This window comes from Bacillus rossius, chromosome 3 (assembly GCF_032445375.1).
Source record: "Bacillus rossius redtenbacheri isolate Brsri chromosome 3, Brsri_v3, whole genome shotgun sequence".
NCBI lineage: Eukaryota > Metazoa > Arthropoda > Insecta > Phasmatodea > Bacillidae > Bacillus > Bacillus rossius.
Genome location: NC_086332.1, coordinates 68394528 through 68414945, shown reverse-complemented (window position 1 = coordinate 68414945; position 20418 = coordinate 68394528). Strand labels below are relative to the sequence as shown.

Genomic DNA, 20418 nt, shown 5'->3' with positions numbered 1-20418 from the left:
GACTTTGTAACTGCCTTTGATCCAAAAAAATATTTTGATTACAGACATGATCCCTATTTTGCTTGCTAAGTTGTGTAACGTTTCTACTCTGAAAGAAATGGACCGCCAGGAGCTGATCACCGGTTTTGGAGAGTTGAAACAGATAGTTGAGAAACAAATGAAGGAAAGTAGTGTGGATGTAGTGAAGGCACTTCAAGTTGTAAAACTTTCACAACCTGAATTTTCTGACAGGTGCCTGAAAGCAGTGTAGATGTTGTGTGCAAATGTTTATTTGGAACGCTTCTTGTTACAATACAATAATGTTCTCACTGACAAGAGAACTAATTTGAAATAAGAAAATTTAGCTACAATGGCTATTATTTCATTTGAAAGTTAAACGTTGTGTCAAAGTACTTTGCTTCTGAAATTATTGGGTTGATTTAATTTAGAAACTGAGTTCTTAAACTTGTGTCTTTTTAACCTATATTTGTGTAATTTTAATTTATAATGTTTCAACTGATGGTGCAATTATATTACAATGTTCTCTTCATATTTCTTACACTTGAAATCGCAAAAATTTAAAAAAAAAAAGAAATAAACCCACTTTTAGGTAAAAATAACACCGATTTTAAGGGAAAATAACACCACTTTTCATCACAAAATAAACACACCTTTTGCATGTCTCTACTAATACATGAAGCAGCAAGATCCCACTGTAGTTTAGAAGGATGAACAGGGTAGGGGGGAACAAAGTGGTTTCTGCTACCACATACTGAAATTTCTTGACTCAACACCTCAAAAACACTACAGCAGCTAGTTACCATTTACCATTTAAAGAAGTATGTATGAGTATACATATAATGGCAATAAACTCAATGATGAAAGCAAGTATTTGCTGTGCCATTGTTAAAGATATAAAATAAACAATTACCTAAATAAGAAATACCAGGAGACAGCCCACAGTTTTCCACACATCATAGAAAAATAGGTACCCAAGTTCCACTTCATAAAACATGACGGTGTACATAAAAAGTCACAAAAATCATCCGATTCTCTATTGCACTATTATGTAAGTTGCCAAATGTCAGTCTTATGGCCAATAAAGCCAGGTTGCTTTGGCCATTACAATGTATGTATAAGCAACCTTTAGCAAAGAAATGCCTGTCAAATTTAATATCACTGGACACAATAATTTTTTTTTGTTTTATCACATAAGCTTGAGTGAATTACAAGTACTTCAAATGACATCACTACCATAGATCAGTGAAATCTGGCATCCATAACAAACAAATGATTGCACGGTAAAACTGAGAACCATAAAAATTAATGAGACTAGTGTCTAGTATTTCAATTAAAATTATGACTACACTGTTAAGAAATGAACATTGTAGCCTTACCTACAACACTTGCAAATGGGCATAAAATCTGATTCACATTAAACATGACTGTTCCACTAGTTCCACCAATACCAATAGGCAAAAGCACATGAGCCATTGTGATACAGTTAGTTACACACCAAAATCTATGTTTCCAGCCAATGTAACTTAATAAAAAGGTACCTTAGATTAACTTAGTAGCTTACATGTTCATCCTGTACTGTTACCAATTTATTACTTTATTACATATTTACAATTATTGAAAATAATATATTTGAAAAATTAATTTAAAATTAAAAATAATTTTAACACAGAGAAAACCACAATTTTGCATGTCATCTGCTCAAAAGAGAAACCTGTATGAAACACATAAAATGTTTTAATGCTCTAAGAGTTTGTTGAAACTTTTCGTAGGTAGTACAAATGTACTAAGTGTTCACAACAACATGAAGAACCATTTATCCATCACTGGCACTTTACTGCGATTTGCAACATTTTAATGGTCACTTTGAAAAAATTAGAACTTTTTTCAAAGCAAAACCATAATAAAAAAAAGTTAGTACTTTAACATGGTTGTTAGCCTAAATGATAAATAAAACAATGTAAAGATCATGAGTATTCAAATAATATTTTTTTATAAATTATTTGAAGCCTCCACCTGGTGAACAATACATCATAAAATTAAAAATAACATCATGGTGTGGAAGTGCCTTCCATGCCAAATAGTACAGGCCTTACCTATAACCCCTAAAACACAATGATTGTTTATTTTACACTGCTAAAACATTTCCTCTGTGACCATTTTTGTAAGCAAACACATCTAAACAACTGTATTGGTTTATAAATCTGAACTTACCATTATTTCATTTTCTCAAAAATACATTTCCTATAAAGTAGGTAAATAAGATGAAACGAATGTGCAACATGATAAATGAAAACTTTAAATAAACTGAATGAACCACTAACTATCTTATTCTCTACATATTTAGATGCAGTAACAGCTCAAAAAAAAAATTTGGATTTGCATAACCAATTCAAAAACTTACACGGAAGGAAAATATTGTGTCCTAGTTCATTAACAGTTGTCCATACTCCTCAACAATTTCATACCCAATATTACTCACAGAACAAACCTTGATTCTACTTGAGTCACAAAAATGCAATTCTAAAAAATGTTCACCAAACTTAGCAAGACCCGAAAGTAAAGTTCATATCTAAAAGGTGAATGGTTGCAGACGAAAATAAATTTCAATCCATTCCCCATTTTCCCCCAAGGCTGCAATCGGCTGCCACACCCCGCAGCGAGGCTCACCGGCCCATCTACACAGTACGCTAGTGACGCTAACACAGAAGGTCTACGGGAAAGACAAGTGACGCGAGGAGATGCCGCAGTGATATGTGGAGCAGCGTGGGGCACGGCTCAGGAGAGACGGCTGGAGGACTTGCCTGGAGACCAGCTGAGGGCAGGTCAAGTGGAGTAGATGTGCCCCTTCTCTTCCAGCACGAACAAGCGCTTCTCCACGGCGTCTTTGTCTGCAACCAGTCAGGCTAGCTACAGACACCTTCACCATCTGCTGAGACTTGACGTTAGGTGGGTGCAATAAGGAGCCAAAAGCCTATCACAGATAAAACATTAGTTTCTGCCAGTCTTAAGCGTCAAACAGAGATGGATCACGTAATGATAAGAAAATTTCACAAAAATAATAAACAAATATCACTCTCTGGTCTGGTCAATGCTTGCATTGCAATAAGAGTTTATTTAGTCATCTCAAGATGGTTGAACGATGTCCACATCACAATAAGTGCCAACTTATTTTCCTCCAGCATAGCTGTTTATAGCTGTGGTAAAAGTTTTGTATTGCATATACAAGTCTATCCTTTAATCCTATTGGAACGATCCTGAATACATTGATCTTGTAGTACATGATGATTTTTGTTTTAATTTAGTACATCGAAAGATCCTAGATACATCAAAAATTGTGATGTAACAATAAATAATGATTGAATTATCGAATCCAATAAAAGTAAAAAAAAAAAATGCTTTGCCATAATTTGTATTGTAATATGTTTGTTACGTTCAGGATCTTTCGACATACAAAATTAAAACAGCAAGCATCATGTACCACAGGCTCAATCATACAAGATCATGCCATCAGGATCAAAGAATAAACTTGGATACGTGATACGGAACAATTAAAATAGCTGCTACGTAGCTTTCATGAGTGCACCATGGAATGTAATATATGCCATGTTGGTCATGTACCGGCTAAAGAAATGTTTAAACTGCAGAATACAATTAGACAATCTCAGCATTGTATGTATTGTCCTTACCGCAAATGTAAACAATTTGGTGTGCAACACATGAAAAAAAAAAAAAGGAAGGGTAGTGGAGGAGTCAAATGGTCATAAAATTCTATTATAGATATTGTCCAGACTTATTAAATTGTTGTTAAGATAAATATTTAAGCTAGGTATATTTTCAAAACATAATTCAGTGAAAGGTTTTCAACAACTAGCTCCCCAATTCAGCAAGTTGTCTCATTCTCCTTCTTATAATTTAAGATAAGGTACTGCCTGACACAAATTTTTTTAAATTTTTACTTCAACAATTAATCTTTTGGTAATACATGTTTGCAGGTATAGGGTGCTTACCAATATCTACGGACAGCAAACATGGATAACCGCAAAATTCTTGAAAAAATGCATAAATTCGCCAGTTTTTTAAGTTTTTAACGAATTAAACATTTATGTGGAAACATAAAGTTTGGCTCAAAATACAACTGTTTTCATGCATGATCGACAACATTTCTGAAAACGTCATGCAGTAACAGATTTGTAACACAAAAAACAAATTTCAATAATATTCAATATCGTGAACATATTTTGTTTCTACAGAGCCAATCGTTATATTCTAATTATGAACACTTCAAATGTGATACGTGTTGTGCATATAACCCAAAGATAAAAATCTTGTGTCTTCTTATCTTTGCTATTTAGTATGCCTGTGTGAATATCAATTTTTTTTTAGTTTGAATTGAATACGAATACAAATATCAAATTATTCGCTAATATGAACATAGAATTTAAATAATAATAATTAGAGTTAAAGTCCCACTTAAAATTTTTTTTCCATGTCATGTAACAACTTTTGGAAAATTAGACAAAAAATACTAAAGTAAAATGTTTGTTATGTTAAATCAAATAAAATAATTATAAGAATTTTTTTTTTTTAAATGTTTGAATTATGACATAATTTTTTTTAAATTATGCAGCTAACCTAATTTAACCTTACCAACCAACCTACCTTTCATTTCAGTTCCTATTCGCCTTTTTTCCACAACCTGCTACTCTACATATTGATCCAGAAAATTTTCGTAAACAAAACAGCGCGAAATCTACTGCAATCTATTTTACGAAAAACTTTAATCTTTTTTTAGATGCTGTATTCACAAATTAGTGATTAAATGAGCTAATATTAACATTTTTAAATCCTAGTTATTCATGAGTTTTCATTGTCAACAGCAGCCAGGTAAATTGTATTTTAGTTCAGCAATATTACAAACACAACTTTTGCTAATTTTATCTGAAATTTTAAACCATTATTTACAATTTTAAAAATATATTTTGTTATTTTCGTGTTGCAACGTCTATTTTGTCATAGATACAAGCAGCAAGTAAGCTGCTACTGTATATCACATGGTGTAAAATCAATTGTTAATATTGATTTACACATTTCATATTTATATCTGGTTTTAGTGGTTTTACATAACTTTTCGTTAAATATGTAACGAGACTAAAAAAAAAAGAGCTGTCTTTTTCAAGTTGAAAAAAGCTTTGTTTCCCGGGAAATTTCCAAACAATATGATAAATAATAAAAAATAATACAGAAATAAATTATCTTCTTGTATGTTTTCACTTACGTTTTCATATTTTTATAGTTTAGGCCAAGAAATAATTGTTACAATTTGTTTTTACAGACATCTTGCCCCGTCCCTTTGCTTATATTTAGTTGTTATTACAAGATCTAGAAATGTACCTTTCATGTAGAGTCTTCCCTGCTTATGCCAAATGATAGGAGTTTGTTTACTGTGTTATTTAGTACCTACCATGTTGACTTAATGATACAAACAATAAGTTATTTTAGTTTTTTGGTTGGTTTTATCCGTGATTTTGGTTTTTAACATTTTTTAATTTCCTGACATGTTTTCCAAACATTTTCTAAAAGAATGTTTTGATACCTAAAGTAGTTACAAATACTGTAATATCGTAAAAATGTTCAGTTGGGTTTGATTATCAATATTGAAAATATGTATTAAAAAATAGTGTGGACTGTTAGTTAGGTTTGGTTAGCTGCCTTAAAAATACAGTAAAATCATTACGAATTACCAATTTAAAATGTACCTAAGTAACTTAACTAACAAACCACCCTTACACTTTTATAGTATTTTTTAACGTAGCTAAGCTAACCTAAAGTTCACACCATTTCAAGTATTTTATTTGTAGCAACCTTACAAACCCATGGTTAATACACTCTTCAGCAATAAAAATTTAAGGAGTTTTTACGGACCCCTTAAATTTATTGCCTTCACCACTATCGAGGGGTAGAAAACAATTTTTAGTATCACCAAATCTCTTAAGGAAATAAAGTATTATAGTTAATGCACAAAAAAATTTTTTTTTTTTAGTTTTTAGTTCAATCCTTGCAGATTAAACCAAACTCCCCCCCCCCCCCCCCCCCCCCCCCAACCATTTTACACGGGAATTATCTTTTGAACACACATCCAACCCAACCCCAATCATTTAATTTTACTATAAACTTACATTTACTTCATAAGTTTAGAGTAAGACTGAAGGGAAAAAAAAATTTAGTTTTAGATAGCATACAAAAAAAAATCAATTTCTTGATTATAAAATATAATCACATGGCCTGAAATTGGCTAAATGCAATGGGCATATGCAAAGCGTTGTTTGTTGCAAAGTCAGAGAATAAAAAAAACCATTTAAATACCTGAATTTATTCATCACTTTCATACTATCAGTCTTTATTAAAGAGTTTTTAAGGATTCTTAGTGTAATTTATGGACTTTTAAAGGCCCTTATTTAATTAAAGACAAATTAAAGACATTTTAAGGACATTAAAGAGGTATATGAACCCTACAACCGTTCACAATATTTTACAGTATTTTTAATATGTGTAACCTAAGAACTCATTAATGATAAACTTATTCAAGTATCCATAAGCCCTCCTAGAGAATGATTGTGAAAAAAATCGAGGAAGTGAAAAAAAAATTATTATTTTAAATTTTTTAAGGGAGTAAAAGGAAAAATTAAAATTTTTACACTAATTTTTTTGCACAGCTTTAAAGTTTAAGTACAAATTTTTCACACTGCTTTTGCCTATTTTAACACTACTTTTGGTCAATTTTATTTACTGTTTTCTGGGATCGCTACCAATACCTGGTGAACCAATTTCAGGACTTTCTCAATAAAACCATTTCATAAAATTGTGTACAATTTTTTATATCACCAGGTAATTTATAAACCATAAGCAAAATTAAAGATAATACAAAAGAGCGTGATTTATCGCATAATCGTCGCACATTTTATACTAAAATCAAGTTTGAAAAGTAGGGGTGCGACATTTATGTGAAAAATATTTGTTTGGTTAGGTGAAGTTATTCATAAAAACAAAACCCATTCATGGAAAGTACGCTTATTTAAAAAAAGTGGAGTATACAAGAGCACGCTAAACAATTTATATTAATAATTAATTCAACAAAATCCTTTCTTCAAATTTAAATAGAAAAACAAAATCTGTAACCCAAATGCGAACCACTTGAATCTGTAACGTGTAACTATCGTCGTAGTACACACTTACTACGAAAGAGTGCGGGCTATTAAATGTAGGTAACTTGGCACTCGACAGAGAGCGCACGTTGCATGAATAGGCAAGATATCGATATTCGACTACGTGTGCGCGCTCTGTACAGGAAGCAACATAACCAAACATGAATGATGCCAAATAACGCTGGCTACATTTAAAAACGTCTTTAAAAGAAAATTTACACATCAGACAAATTCATATTTCCATTAATTAAAAAAGTGGTAATGTCAAAATAAATATTAGATTTCTACTTTAAAATACATCGTTTTATACGGAAAAGATACCTACACAAAGCGCTTGGAATCTAATAGCCGGACCAAAAACATCACGCTGCGTTTATGTGAGAGGTTTTTTTTAATCCAAATTATGACACCCTAAAATATGGGTGCGACGATTATGCGATAAAACAAGGTAGATAAAATTACAAACTACAACTATTAAACATAATACGAAATTCAAAGGAATACACCAATTTACATTTTAAAAAGTTAAAACCTTTTCAAAGATTACAATTTAAGTGGACAGTCTTTAACTATATTTAATTTGTGACTATAAAATGAAGTGAGGTGTCAAAAAAAAAAACAAAATGCAAGCGAGCCAATGGCCAGCACAGACTCTTTAATGACTTTGAAGAGTTTGGTAACACGAAGGGACTCTCCGAGGTAACTGGCAAGGTCACACATGCAGAGGAGCTGATGGGTGGGGCACTCACACTTGATGAGCAGGTCGCGGTCCTGGGGATGGTGCACGGTCTGCGCGAGGCTGTGCAGGATCAGCTGTGCCATGGAGTACCTCTGGAAGCAGTCCTTGGGCTTGTCGAACAGCTCGTCCAGGGCCGCAGTCTGGCACTGCGCACAGCCACACACATGTCCCCTCACCAACCCCTGCGCTTGCCTACACGTCCCACTGACCACCACTCTACATTAAACACACTGCTTGCTTATTCTAGGCCTCACGAAAATAAAGTATTTACTTAAGTTAACATGCAAGTATAATATTCAAAAGCAATTTTCTACAAATGTGCAAAACTCATTTATATAAGAAAGTATAAAAATTTGCCATCAAAATTATTTTAATTTGCTTGTTTTGTAATGAACGAAAGGTGGTTTTTAGCCCATCAATCTTTGAATCAATGTATAGGAAGTAGACGAGAAAAGATCCAGTCCACTTCTGAGGGCAACGCCAGCACCGTAGTCCAGTTCGTGAGAAGGAGAACTAGCATATCCAGTCCGGAGTTCGCAAGTCCAGAGTTCGAGAACACATGTTTGTGACTACGAGAATTGAGATCATCAGAAATTCTTCCCACAAGAAATTCCCAGGATGAATCGTTGAGGTCGGCCAAACACTGTCTAGTCTACCAGGATAAATAGAAATCTACTAGATTTTTGCTCCGAGGATGGTTGTCCTAAAGTGACTATTTGTACGCAGATATCCCTTTATTGTAGCATAAAGTAAACATCGTACTAATTTAAAATGTTAGTATATTTAAAGACCAACCACTAGCTTCAACTCACCAATACCAACAGAAAACATTTAGTTTGTTTCAAGTTTTCATAACACCATAAATTGTAACTAGTATCCTAATTCGGAAAAACTTGTGTGTATTTGGTAAATGCCAATTTCAATTTAATGATTAAATATCGATCTATGAGTTGCTTAGTTATTCTATCCCTAAAGCAACTAGTAGTAGGTTCCAAAAGCTCAGCTTAACCTGCAGAGTAAGCAATAATTTAACTGAGGCAAAAACCATCTGTTGTTTTGTCTTGTTAACGTATTTACCAGTGTATCGGTAGCATATTTTATGCAGATTTTTAGAGTAAAAAATATACTGAGACCCATACTCTACAAGTAAATGTAAATTGTTTAATAAAAATATCTCAGCAGTTGGGTGAAGTTCTGTAAACATTGCAGTTATTGTACGTGTGCTGTGTCTGCCGCCGGACCTGTCGCAGCGCCGGTGATGTATCTGCTGTGCTTCAAGGAGAGGAGAGGAGAATCTACAAATAAAACAGCCAGAGGGGCAGAAAGAGTGTTGTGTGCATGTGTGTGAGGCCATATGGCAGTGTTGACTGTAACCCCCCCCCCCCCCCCCCCCACACTTCTTTGTACATGTTCCGTGAACTGGTATCCACACAATTAATATGGCCATGTTGGCAGGTGTTCATGATGCAACTGTGCCCAATCTCATTATTGTTTTTTAATGAGATTTCCCATGCTTTCAACAACTGAACATACCGTGACAAAAAACTGCAGCCATTGTTGGTGCTTAAAAGAGCACATTTTATATTCCTCCAGCCACCTGGTAAACTGTGTGCTACTGGCAAAGAGTAGCTTGATGCCTCTTCTCTCTCCAAGGCAAAGGGATAAGTAAAGAAAGTAAAATTTAATGAAGGAAAAGGAAACAAAGGTACAAAAAAATAACAGTCTTCTCCTTTGCCTTGTTGGGTTGTAAATAGAGAGGAGGGGGAGGGGGGATAACTGGTGGGCCGCCTCACACCCTCCCGTAGTAAATAGACAAAGAAGAGCCAGGATAATGTTTCTTACATGCCAATGAGATGAGAAAAGGAACACTTCAATTGTATCCACGGAACTCTAGTGAAGACAGATATATGATGCTGTGACCTATATGCAGGGGCAACACTTCTGCAGGTAAATACGGTAATATCGAATGATATATATATATTTGTTAAAGAATGCCTTGAGGCACTCATGTTTGGAATGGTTTAAACAAGCGAATATTACACCACTAGAGTAATAGTCTGTAAAACCCAATCCATGCAAGGAATCTAGTTTCGTAATATATGCCAGAGTGTTTTGTATTAATGCTTTGTGACAAAATTCAAACTGTTCATCACAATAATTATAGAGTTGTACAATGTTAGTAGTTTTCGACTTTAAGAAATATAATAATTATAATAAATTTGAAAAGATCACATGAGATCTTGTTATTAATGCAATCTTATTCATGGGTTTGTATTTCTTATTCATGGGTTTCATGTATTGTTTCTTTCTTTGTGTACAATGATATTTTGTATATATCATTTAACACAGTTTATGTTTGAATCAGATATTTTAGAGTCAACACATACTTCAATTAGTTTGGTAATTCCTAACTCAAAAATACATTACAGTCTGAATTTAGATATTTTCGGAAACTTACCAAACAAAATACTTTACAACATTTTAAATTTGGACACTGATAAAAAATTTCACAGAAATTGTACGTTTGTTTACAAAGAGCAAGAATTTCCATATATATATAACCCAGACCCTTCGTTTTGTCACCACTGTACATCAGTTACATCAGTTTCAATGGAATTCTATAGCTTATTTAGCAATAAATGTACTCTTCCTCCTTGCAAACACCATTCGATGAATGTTATTTTTGATGCGCTTTTAACACTTTGCATTCCCCATCATAAATTTAACTTCAGGAAATGCGATGAAAAGGACGTGTTTGGACTTGTAAATATTGTGTGTAATTTAGTGTATAGTGTTTGAAACATTTGAATTTTGAACTTCCCGCACTGCTTGCTAGCAGACCCAAGTTTTTCAAGTTGGCTGCCTGCCAAGGTGGGTAGCCCTGCAGCTTCCGGCAACGAAGCAACAGTTGTTGTTCAACCATCATGGCGGTAAGTTGTGCTATTGTGCACGCTTGCTGCCAATCGAGTTGTTTGCAAGTACATCATCATTAATTGTGTCGTTTTATCTGGATTTTACAGTTTCGTACGTCTCTAGACAAAACATTTGGTCCTCCGGGCCGGATAGTTCCGGTTTTTTCTGGTGTTGTTTGAAACGTGTTTCGTGTGCACCTGTTAAACAATCACACTTCGTTCATGTTATTTCGTGCGCTATACTTTCGTTATTTAGATTATTTTCATGGTCAAGATATCTTCGGCAACGTGTTTTAGAAGAAATTTGCAGAGATTTATTGATCTAAGAAACTGTTATATATTCTTTGTTTCCGTGGAATATATTTCGTGTTGGGGTTATTTTGTATTATTTCTTGGCATCTGCTCATGTTTTTCGTTGCGTTAGGTGTTTTTGCTGGTTATAAATTTTGATTTGCTGTGTCTAACCTTGGTTATATTGATCTTCGTTGTGTTTAATTCTTTGTTGACGTGCCTTTTTGGTTATTTCGTCTTTTGCTTCTGTGTGTGACCATGGCAGATATAGGCTCGGCACTCGTGCGTATCCGCCTAGCAGAGGCTTGGCTCAAACGTGCCGTCGACCTGTCTCAAAGTGTTGTTGACAATGCTTCTAAGCAAGGCTTGTTTCAGGGCCACAGTTCGTGATCTACCCCAAGTCCGTGATAAGTTCGAGGCGGATTTTGTAGTTCTTGGGGCAACACAAAATTCTGACATAGATCTCTCAGAACTGACGACACGTATGGACAATTTCGAAGAGAAATATTTTGAAGTCATGGCGACGGTAAGTGCCCTGGAGGGGTGTTCGGTGGAGAGCTCAACATCGTCAAGGCCCAAGGTGAGCAATTCTAGAGTGGCTTTACCAAAAATTACGCTTCCAAGTAGGGCTGGGCCGATAACTAAATTTACCGATCATTCCGATACCGATCATTGCCGATCAGACAAATTAAGAATTACGATAGCTTGTTTGATGGCTCAAGGCAAGCAATCCAATTGGTAAACCCTGTAACAATAAAGATAGTACCTTAAGAAACTGTTATGTAGTTAATGGATGACAATAAATCCAACTTTATTCTCCAAAAATGTTTCATGCATAGGCCTGACCACGTGTTTTAGCATAAAAATACATTAATTGTACCCTTATCTCGTATTCAAGTTTAGCCCTTAATCCTGATGGCATTATACTGTAAATATTGATCCTGTGGTAAATGATGCTTGCTGTTTTAATTTAGTGTAACAAAACATTGTGCACATAACAATAAGTTTGATATAACAATAATTACCTTATGTCAATTAAAACATAATCTTTGTTAATTGTTCAACATACGATCATAATTCATTTTTACATAAAGGAATTTTTTGTATATCCAGGATCTTTCGCTGTACTAAATTAAAACAGCACGCATTATGTACCACAGGGTCGACATATGCAGGGTCATGCCAGAATAGACTCATTTAATAATATACACATACAGTTCAGTGAGGCATATACACAAAACTTAACTAACTTTTTTTTTAACAAACTGGTTTTATTGCAATTTATTTAATTTAAATATCTATCTTCCAAAATGCTGAATGGTTGGATGTCTAGACACATCATTTCTGCAATACGACTGGTTATTTTAATATGTCTAGGGTGTGACATTTCAAGCATTGATTTTTTATGGAACATGGAATTGATGGTTTCTTGCTTCGCGGTTACAGTTGGAGTGCATGTACATAGTAGACTCGGAAATTACTTCTGTTGAGCTACTTTTGCAGGGTGGAGGTAATGCGGGACATGGTGAAAATTCACTTAGCGAAATTTTATTGTAATGGAATGAACGGAGATGCCTTGATAAATTTATGGTTGTAAATCCTCTGCTGTTTGTACCACCACGCAATATACCCGCACCGCAAAACAAACACGTTGCTTTTACACTGTCTTTATGTGGCAGTTTAAAATATTTCCACACAAAACTACTTTCATGTGCCATTGTAACCAACAAACTTTTAAAGAATCACTAAAATAAACGTCATCGGACTATGACCATAGATAAACACACTACAGCATATATAAATACCAGCAGTGATCCAAACTGTGTTCCAATATTGAACTATCACTGGCATGTTATCACAGTTTTTCTGCTTGTTCCCCCACGTACTGATATGCAATGGAACACACCCTAGAGGATACGAAAGTTGGTTAACCTGCAGGCGAATGTTTTGTTTTGTATTTTCTATTTTGTGGTCAACACACAATATTCTATGGCTGTGGTTTAGTAAGTGCAATAGACTTAAGTTAAAATTAGTATTATTTCATAAAAATCGAAGTTTTTATTGTGAATTATTAAAAACTCCGTAAAATAATGGTTTGGCATGTTTTAAAAATATCCATATGCAAATTAATACTGTAAATTCGTGTTTTTGTTGATACGTGATTGTAGGCCTACCTTATTTAGTTACTAGCTTACCCGGCGAACTTCGTACCGCCTAACAGACAATGAATGTCGTGTTAACTTTTAGCTAAACCTAATTTAGGATTTTATTAACATAATAAAATGAATACTCAAAATTCAATAAAAGTACAAGTCAAGTATTTCAATGGCGTGTCAGCAAGACATTTGCTTTATTGGAGCTATGTATTTTGCTGCATAGGTTGCACTCGGGTTGATTCTCTTCAGTGAAGCACCTTGTTATATACGACATTTCTTCGTTTTGTTATCAGGCGCAAGAACAAATAAGCTGATGGTTTGCCGACAGGTGAACATGCCATGTAAAATAGACCATGAGAAAAACACGAATTTTCTAGATTCAGACCACAAACACTTCAGGATTGGCCTTGTGATTTGTTAATCGTCATGGCGAATGCAAGACGAATCGGAAATTGAAATCGTTTAAACTCAAAGGGCATATCGGTTGGAATCATCGGAATCTTCGGAATGAGAACTTCCTCACCTTTTGAATTTTTTCTTTGAGTATCATGGCGTGAATCAGATTGATCATCAGTTTTCTTCTCACTAAACACGTTCCATTGCATAGTTTTGGTTGATTTATATTTCGAAGCATAATGACTACTGAGCCAACCTTCAGTTATAAATTGTGCGGTGGTAAGTCAGGCACTTCCAAGCAGTTTAAAAATTCAGTTGGATATTTGATGGCTTTGTTTTCGTTAGTTGCACAATCAATAGATTTGAATGAATTCAGAGTACTAACGATTTGATTCTGAATTACGAAGTTTAAGTCATCCACATATTTGTTCTTAGCCACCAAAATTGCTAGCTCACTCAACCATTTGTTATTTTTGTGTTTAGCAATAATGTTCGAGAACACTTTGTTGATGAGCTCGTCTTTCGATGAGACGAAAACGCAAAAATTCGGAGGAAATAAAATCAAACCGCGTGATTCGTCGACAGGAACACGGTCATTACCGATAGTCAGCAATTTCTTGGAGAAATCTTCAGCAGATGGATGTTCAGAAATGCAACTCTCATGTTTATTGCCAGCTTAAGTTTCTTCACAAAGTGCCAGTGATTTGAGGCAAGCGTTTATTTCATCGGCAGCAGTCGATCTTGGAATGACTGGCAGTATTGGCGGAAATCACCAGACAGTAAAATCATTGCGTCTCAAAAACATCTCGAGTCATTGCGCAGATCATTCAATGATCAGTCAAGTGCTTTCCAATGCGCGTTTGTGTGCCATCGTGCATTCGTCCCAGGTGTTGTCAATCTGTTTTTTTTATGTGGTAGTGCTATAGTGTTAATGCGATTGGGTGATTCATTTTAATTAATTTTAATGATAAAAGTAAACAATAAATCACAAAATGGGTAAAAACAATTGTCCTAAACATGGCGATGACAAAAGGTTTAAAAATTATTTTTTCTCTCAGAATTTTATCAACATTTTAATAGTTAGTTATTCTGCTATTCGGGGCGGAGACGAATCCAACAAATCAGAGATCATTAAAATCGGTCAAGCCGTTCTTGAGTTATAAATGGTGTAACTAACCCAACTGTGTTTTATATATATAGATTAAATTTGTAAAATAAGATTTTCGTCAATTTATATAATTTCACAATATTTAGTAGGCTTTGTTTATATTGTGCCCAAGACAAACTGAAAGAAAAGAGTTCGCACATTGTAAAGAAAACCATTTCGCTCATGTGCGAAATCTTTTCTTTCATTTTGTCTTTAACGCGATATAAACAAAGTCTACTAAATATTGTGACATTTAATTAAATGAATAGTGAGAGTGGGTTATGATTAATGTGAACAATATACTTTTTTGATTTTCTATTTTTTAGTTTGGTTTTCTAAATAAAGCGTGTTTTTTAGTTTTTTTTAAACTATTATTTATTTTTTCCCCGGGAACAGGATAAAAAGTATCCTATGTCCGTCTCCTGGTTCTAAGCTACCTCCCTACCAATTTTCAGCCAAATTGGTTCAGCCGTTCTTGAGTTATAAATAGTGTAACTAACACGACTTTCTTTTTTATATATGTATAGATTTTGTAAGTAAATTTGAAATGTACAACTTTGCATTTTTAAGCTTAATTCAATATTTATTAATTTTGATTTAGTATGTAATGATCGGCGTTTGGTGATCGGTAAATAATTTGCAGATCGGTACCGATGCCGATGTGTTAAAATCTGCCGATTATTGTGATCGGTGATTGGCATCGGCCCAACCCTACTTCCAAGTTTTGAGGGTAGCATTAAACATTGGCCTAACTTCTCCAAGCTATTTTGCACTCTCGTTGCTAACAATAGTGACCTTTCATCTGTTGAGAAACTGGCTTATCTGAAGACTGCTCTCAGTGGTGAACCCCTCAGCATGATTCAGGCCTTGCCCATTTCTGAAGTAAACTTTGATGTGGCTTGGAAACTACTTGTTGGTAGGTACGAGAACAAGAGGCTCATTGTGCCTGTGCATGTGGAGGCTTTACTTCAAGCACCCTCTGCATCAGCTGACTCTCCCAAGGCATTGCGCCAACTGTTGAACACTGTTACAGAGAATGTGTCTGCTCTTAAGGCCTTGTCTGTCCCTGTAGACCAGTGGGATATGATGCTGCTGCCCATTCTATGCAAATGTTTGGATACTGCCTTACAAACACAATGGGAAATGACATTAACAGACGAGTTTCCCACTCTTAGTAGTTTCACTTCTTTCTTGAAAAACATTGTCGTGCTCATGAGGCTGTGATAGCTTCCCGTTCTAGGAGTTCGGGAAATCAGGTTCCCAAACAGACGGCTCAAGGGTACCAAAACAGCTGGAGGCAGTCTCAAGGTCAGTCTGTACACACATTAGTAAGTTCTCCACAGTCACAAAGTTGTCTCTTGTGTAGTGACCTTCATGTGGTTAGGTCATGCCCTATCTTCTCGCAGGGTAGCCCCAAGGAATGATATGCAATAGTAAAGGAGCATAAGTTGTGTCTGAATTGTCTTTCTCCATCACATTGATCAAATTGGTGCCCATCTAAGTCATCATGTCATCATTGTAAGGCACGTCACCATTCCATGCTGCATTTTGGGGTCAGGGATCAGATGAAGACTCCATCCCATCCAACTCAGACAAGGAATCACCATCATCTGACTCTAATCCTGCCACTGTTGCAGTAACTGCTGCTAAACCTACCTCAACAACAACAATATTGTTGTCAACTGCTCAAGTACAGATTTTTGATCGTTTTGGTGTGCCTTGTGTTGTACGTGCTTTGCTAGACACTGCCAGTCAAGCCAGCTTTATCACCGAACAGTGCCTACAAAAGCTCCGGCTGGTTCGCAGACAGGCCCATCTTCCAATACATGGTTTGTCCAGTACACCTGTGAATGTGGCTAAATCCTTCACATCAGTTGTCATCTCCCCAGTGGGCAATCCAGATAATCAATTTGCCCTGGATGTATTTGCGTTACCACGCATTACCAATAACTTGCCGAATGCCAAACTCTCATCGGATGTGCGTCGATCAGTGGCTCATCTGAAGCTTGCTGATCCTTCTTTTGACACCCCTGGTCCTGTTGACCTGCTTATTGGTGCTGACCTAGTACCTCTTCTCGTAACTGGAGGCAAGATTGAAGAGTCTTCAGTGGCTCTCCACTATGTTTTGGGATGGATTCTCATGGGAAATGTGGACGCCAAACTTCCACCATCCCACCTGGCATCGTATTGTGTCACATTGTTTACTTCTTACCCTCCATTAGATGATATTGTACCAAAGTTCTGGGAAGTTAAAGAATTCCCATGTATAGAGCACAAGTATCCTGAGGATGTTTGTTGTGAAACCATGTTTGCTGAAACTCACGTCCGTAATGAAGAAGGCTGATATAGTGTGTCCCTGCCATTTCGCCACTGGAGACCTGAGTTGGGCACCTCTAGACCCCAAGCTAGGTAGATAGGTTGATGCGCTTAGAGAGACGCTTGAATGGTGACTCAAAGCTCAAACTGATGTACTCAGAGTTCATTCTTCTTGCCAAAGGGGGCTTCAAGTTGAGGAAGTTCATGAGCAACCATTCAGCGCTCATAGACTGGCTTCCACCTGAAGATGTTGATATGCCCCAATCATTTGGAGAGTCAAGTTGTAGTCAAGGTCTTAGGACTTCAATGGAACCCAGTCTCGGACACCTTCTCCTATGTAATCCGAGGCCACTCGAGTCTTGTTACGAAGAGGAGCATCCTTTGCGCCATTGTATTGTTTTGTGGCACTTGCTCAACTTTACTTACCTTATAATTTTGTTTTGTTTTAATGGCGAACTGGTTTCCACACATTTTTTTTCATTCAATCTGGAAATTATTAATTTAATATGTCATACTTAAATATTTAAAGTTTACTACTGGACAAAGTTGGAATTGTTCACAATAATTGTAATTAAGTGTAACTTAAAAATTTTTTAACACAGCAATTTTGTTATTGTGTTAACATAACTTCAAGTTTATAATGAATAATGATTTTTCTAATTTAATTATTTTAGTAAATATGTAAAGGAATAATGTCATAATCTATAAGTTAATTCATTGTTTTGTGGTAAATATATTGTCAAGTAATAATCAATATATATTGTATTTCTAAAAGGTATTCTCTACTAGTACTATTATTTATGTTCTTCTTCGTCTTGTCGTGAGCAAGAAAGGACTTTATTTTTCAACACCTTGACGCCATGATTAAGTAGTGAGGATTCGTGTCTGAAGAAGTTTGGGAATTTAAATATGCTTTGAGCATTGTTTTACCACTCCAAGTGGTGAGTTTTTCTGATCTGTTAATGAAGAACATCTGGTAATGTTTGTTTTACCGGACATGGTCAAATACCTTTGTTATTTTGTCAATAGCGGTCAACGAGTACCGGCCATGCGGTTTACTTGAGTCAACCTAGTGCTGTGGAGTATGAGGCCTGTCCTCATCGGCCTTGAAGCCATGCAGTGACCGCATCTGCCAGGAAAGCCGTCATCTATATATATATTTTTTGGCATGATTTACTAACCTCAAAAAGCATGTGTTAATTTTTTTTTTTTTTTAACTGAATCACGTCGGACATTTCCTTCTAAATTCTGCAACGCAGCAAGCTAAATTCTTTTGGAACAACATAACCACAACGTTAAAATAAAAATGATAATAATTAGAGAAAGAGAAATTTTGAAAAATTTTAATATATGTATATGATTTTTTTTTTGTTATAAAAGGCATGTATCAAAATGTTTCTTTAAATACCTTGTGTGATAGCGGGGCCCTTGCTAAAAACATAAAAAATATAAATATATAAATAATAATTTAAAATGATTATGTAAAATATGATACTCAAGAGATATTATGTAATTGATATGGCAAAGGTGTATAGGTAAAAATATAAAAAAAAGAAACAATTAATTTATTCATGAAATAAATTATTTACATGAAATTATATTTTATTAATTAACTACCCTAATTGTGTAAGTGTGCATGACCAGTCAGCCAATGTTCTTGTCTCAACTAACCTCACATCAAAGCACTTCATTGAGCCTTGGTTCACGGGTTTTCAGTGTTGTCCTACCTTTCACTCCTAACCTAACTAGGTTATTGAGAGAGGTAGTTGGCACATCTTGTCAACGTAGCCAGAATATTTGATCCTCTAGGATGACTTACTCCACTGTTAATGTTTGCAAAGCATCTATTGCAACTGTTGTGGGTGCGGTCCATTGACTGGGATGATCACCTCCCCCCTGATCTTGTTTCTCAGTGGGATCATTTTAGCCGGGAGCTCCCTTGGTTGTCCTCCATTGCTGTCGCTCGGTTCATTAAGGGTCTAGAAGGCTCTACCTATCAAGTGCATGGGTTCTGTGATAGTTCTGAGATTGGTTATGCGGCCGTGGTGTACCTGCGCATAGTGTGCCTGGATGATCGAACCATCATTGGTCTGCTGATAAGTAAATCCAAGGTTGCACCAGTCAAAAGCCAAACCTTACCTTGTCTGGAGCTTTGTGGAGCACTACTTTTGGCTCGTGTGCTCAACCATGTGGTTGAGACTTACCAAGAAGTTTTACCCGAATCTTCCATCACAGCCTGGACAGACTGACAAGTGGTTTTAGCATGGATTAACTCAACTTCTCATCAGTTGAAGTCTTTTGTAGCTAACCAGGTAAGCGAACTCCAAGAGCTTACCCATCCCAGTTGGTGGAAACACGTACCGTCTGAGTTCAATCCTGCTGACTGTGCCTCTCGTGGTCTCTTCCCTCTTCAACTATTGGATCATCACTTGTGGTGAACTGGTCCACCGTGGTTAATAGAGTCACCCGGACAGTGGCCTTCCCAGTCACCAGATGCAGTGGATGTGGATCCCGCCGTGATGAAGAAGACTGACCTTGACCACTGTAACATCCTCTCATGATTTTGGCCAGTTGGCAATGCGATTCAGTTGACTAACCAGGCTTCTGCGTGTCATGTGCTGTTTATTGCGCTTTGCCCACAATTGTCACGTGTCACTGAAAGAGCGCAATACAGACAATATGTCTCCTGATGAGCTGAATAAAGCTTTACATTTTTGTCTCCTGGGTACAATCACATCATTTCAAAGAGGATATAAGTGCTCTGAAGAAGGGACGGTGCATTTCCCCTCAGATTCGCAAACTAGTACCCTTCCTTGATGATAGTGGCCTGATAAGGGTAGGTGGTCGTTTAGCTCACTCCAGTGTTCCTTTTGAGCAGAAGCACCCGGTCTTGTTCCAAAATCTCACCATTTGACTGATCTCATTATTAACCACTATCATGAAAAGAATCATCATCCTGGAGTTCAGACTCATAGAGGAATTCTTAGAGAACATTTCTGGATTCTTGCAGATAAGGATGCCATCTCTCGCTGCTTGCGTCACTGTGTTCCATGTTTCAAGAAAAGACCAGTAGCAAGCACACCTCTCATGGGCAATCTTCCCGCTATGAGAGTGCAACAGGTTAAAACATTTGCCAAAGTAGGAGTTGACTATGCTGGTCCTTTTATGGTTAAACTTGGTTAGGTCCGTGGGGCAAAGGTTTTGAAGGCTCACCTTTGTATTTTCGTCTGCTGCGCGACAAAGGCTGTTCATGCAGAAC

General features: G+C 36.0%; 1 protein-coding gene across 2 annotated transcripts in view; it reads right to left on the bottom strand.

Annotated features, from left to right (window-relative positions):
• Positions 1-1964: 1964 nt before the first annotated feature.
• LOC134530849 (serine/threonine-protein kinase ULK2) overlaps positions 1965-20418 on the bottom strand; it is a 90741-nt gene continuing 72287 nt past the window's right edge. For both annotated transcript variants that reach the window (XM_063366103.1, XM_063366104.1), the window contains 2 exons: positions 7952-8087; positions 1965-2888 (listed from right to left, as the gene is read on the bottom strand). In XM_063366103.1, the coding sequence (XP_063222173.1) occupies positions 2824-2888; positions 7952-8087 (201 nt within the window). In that variant the 3' untranslated portion in view covers positions 1965-2823. The remainder of the gene's footprint in view (positions 2889-7951; positions 8088-20418) is intronic.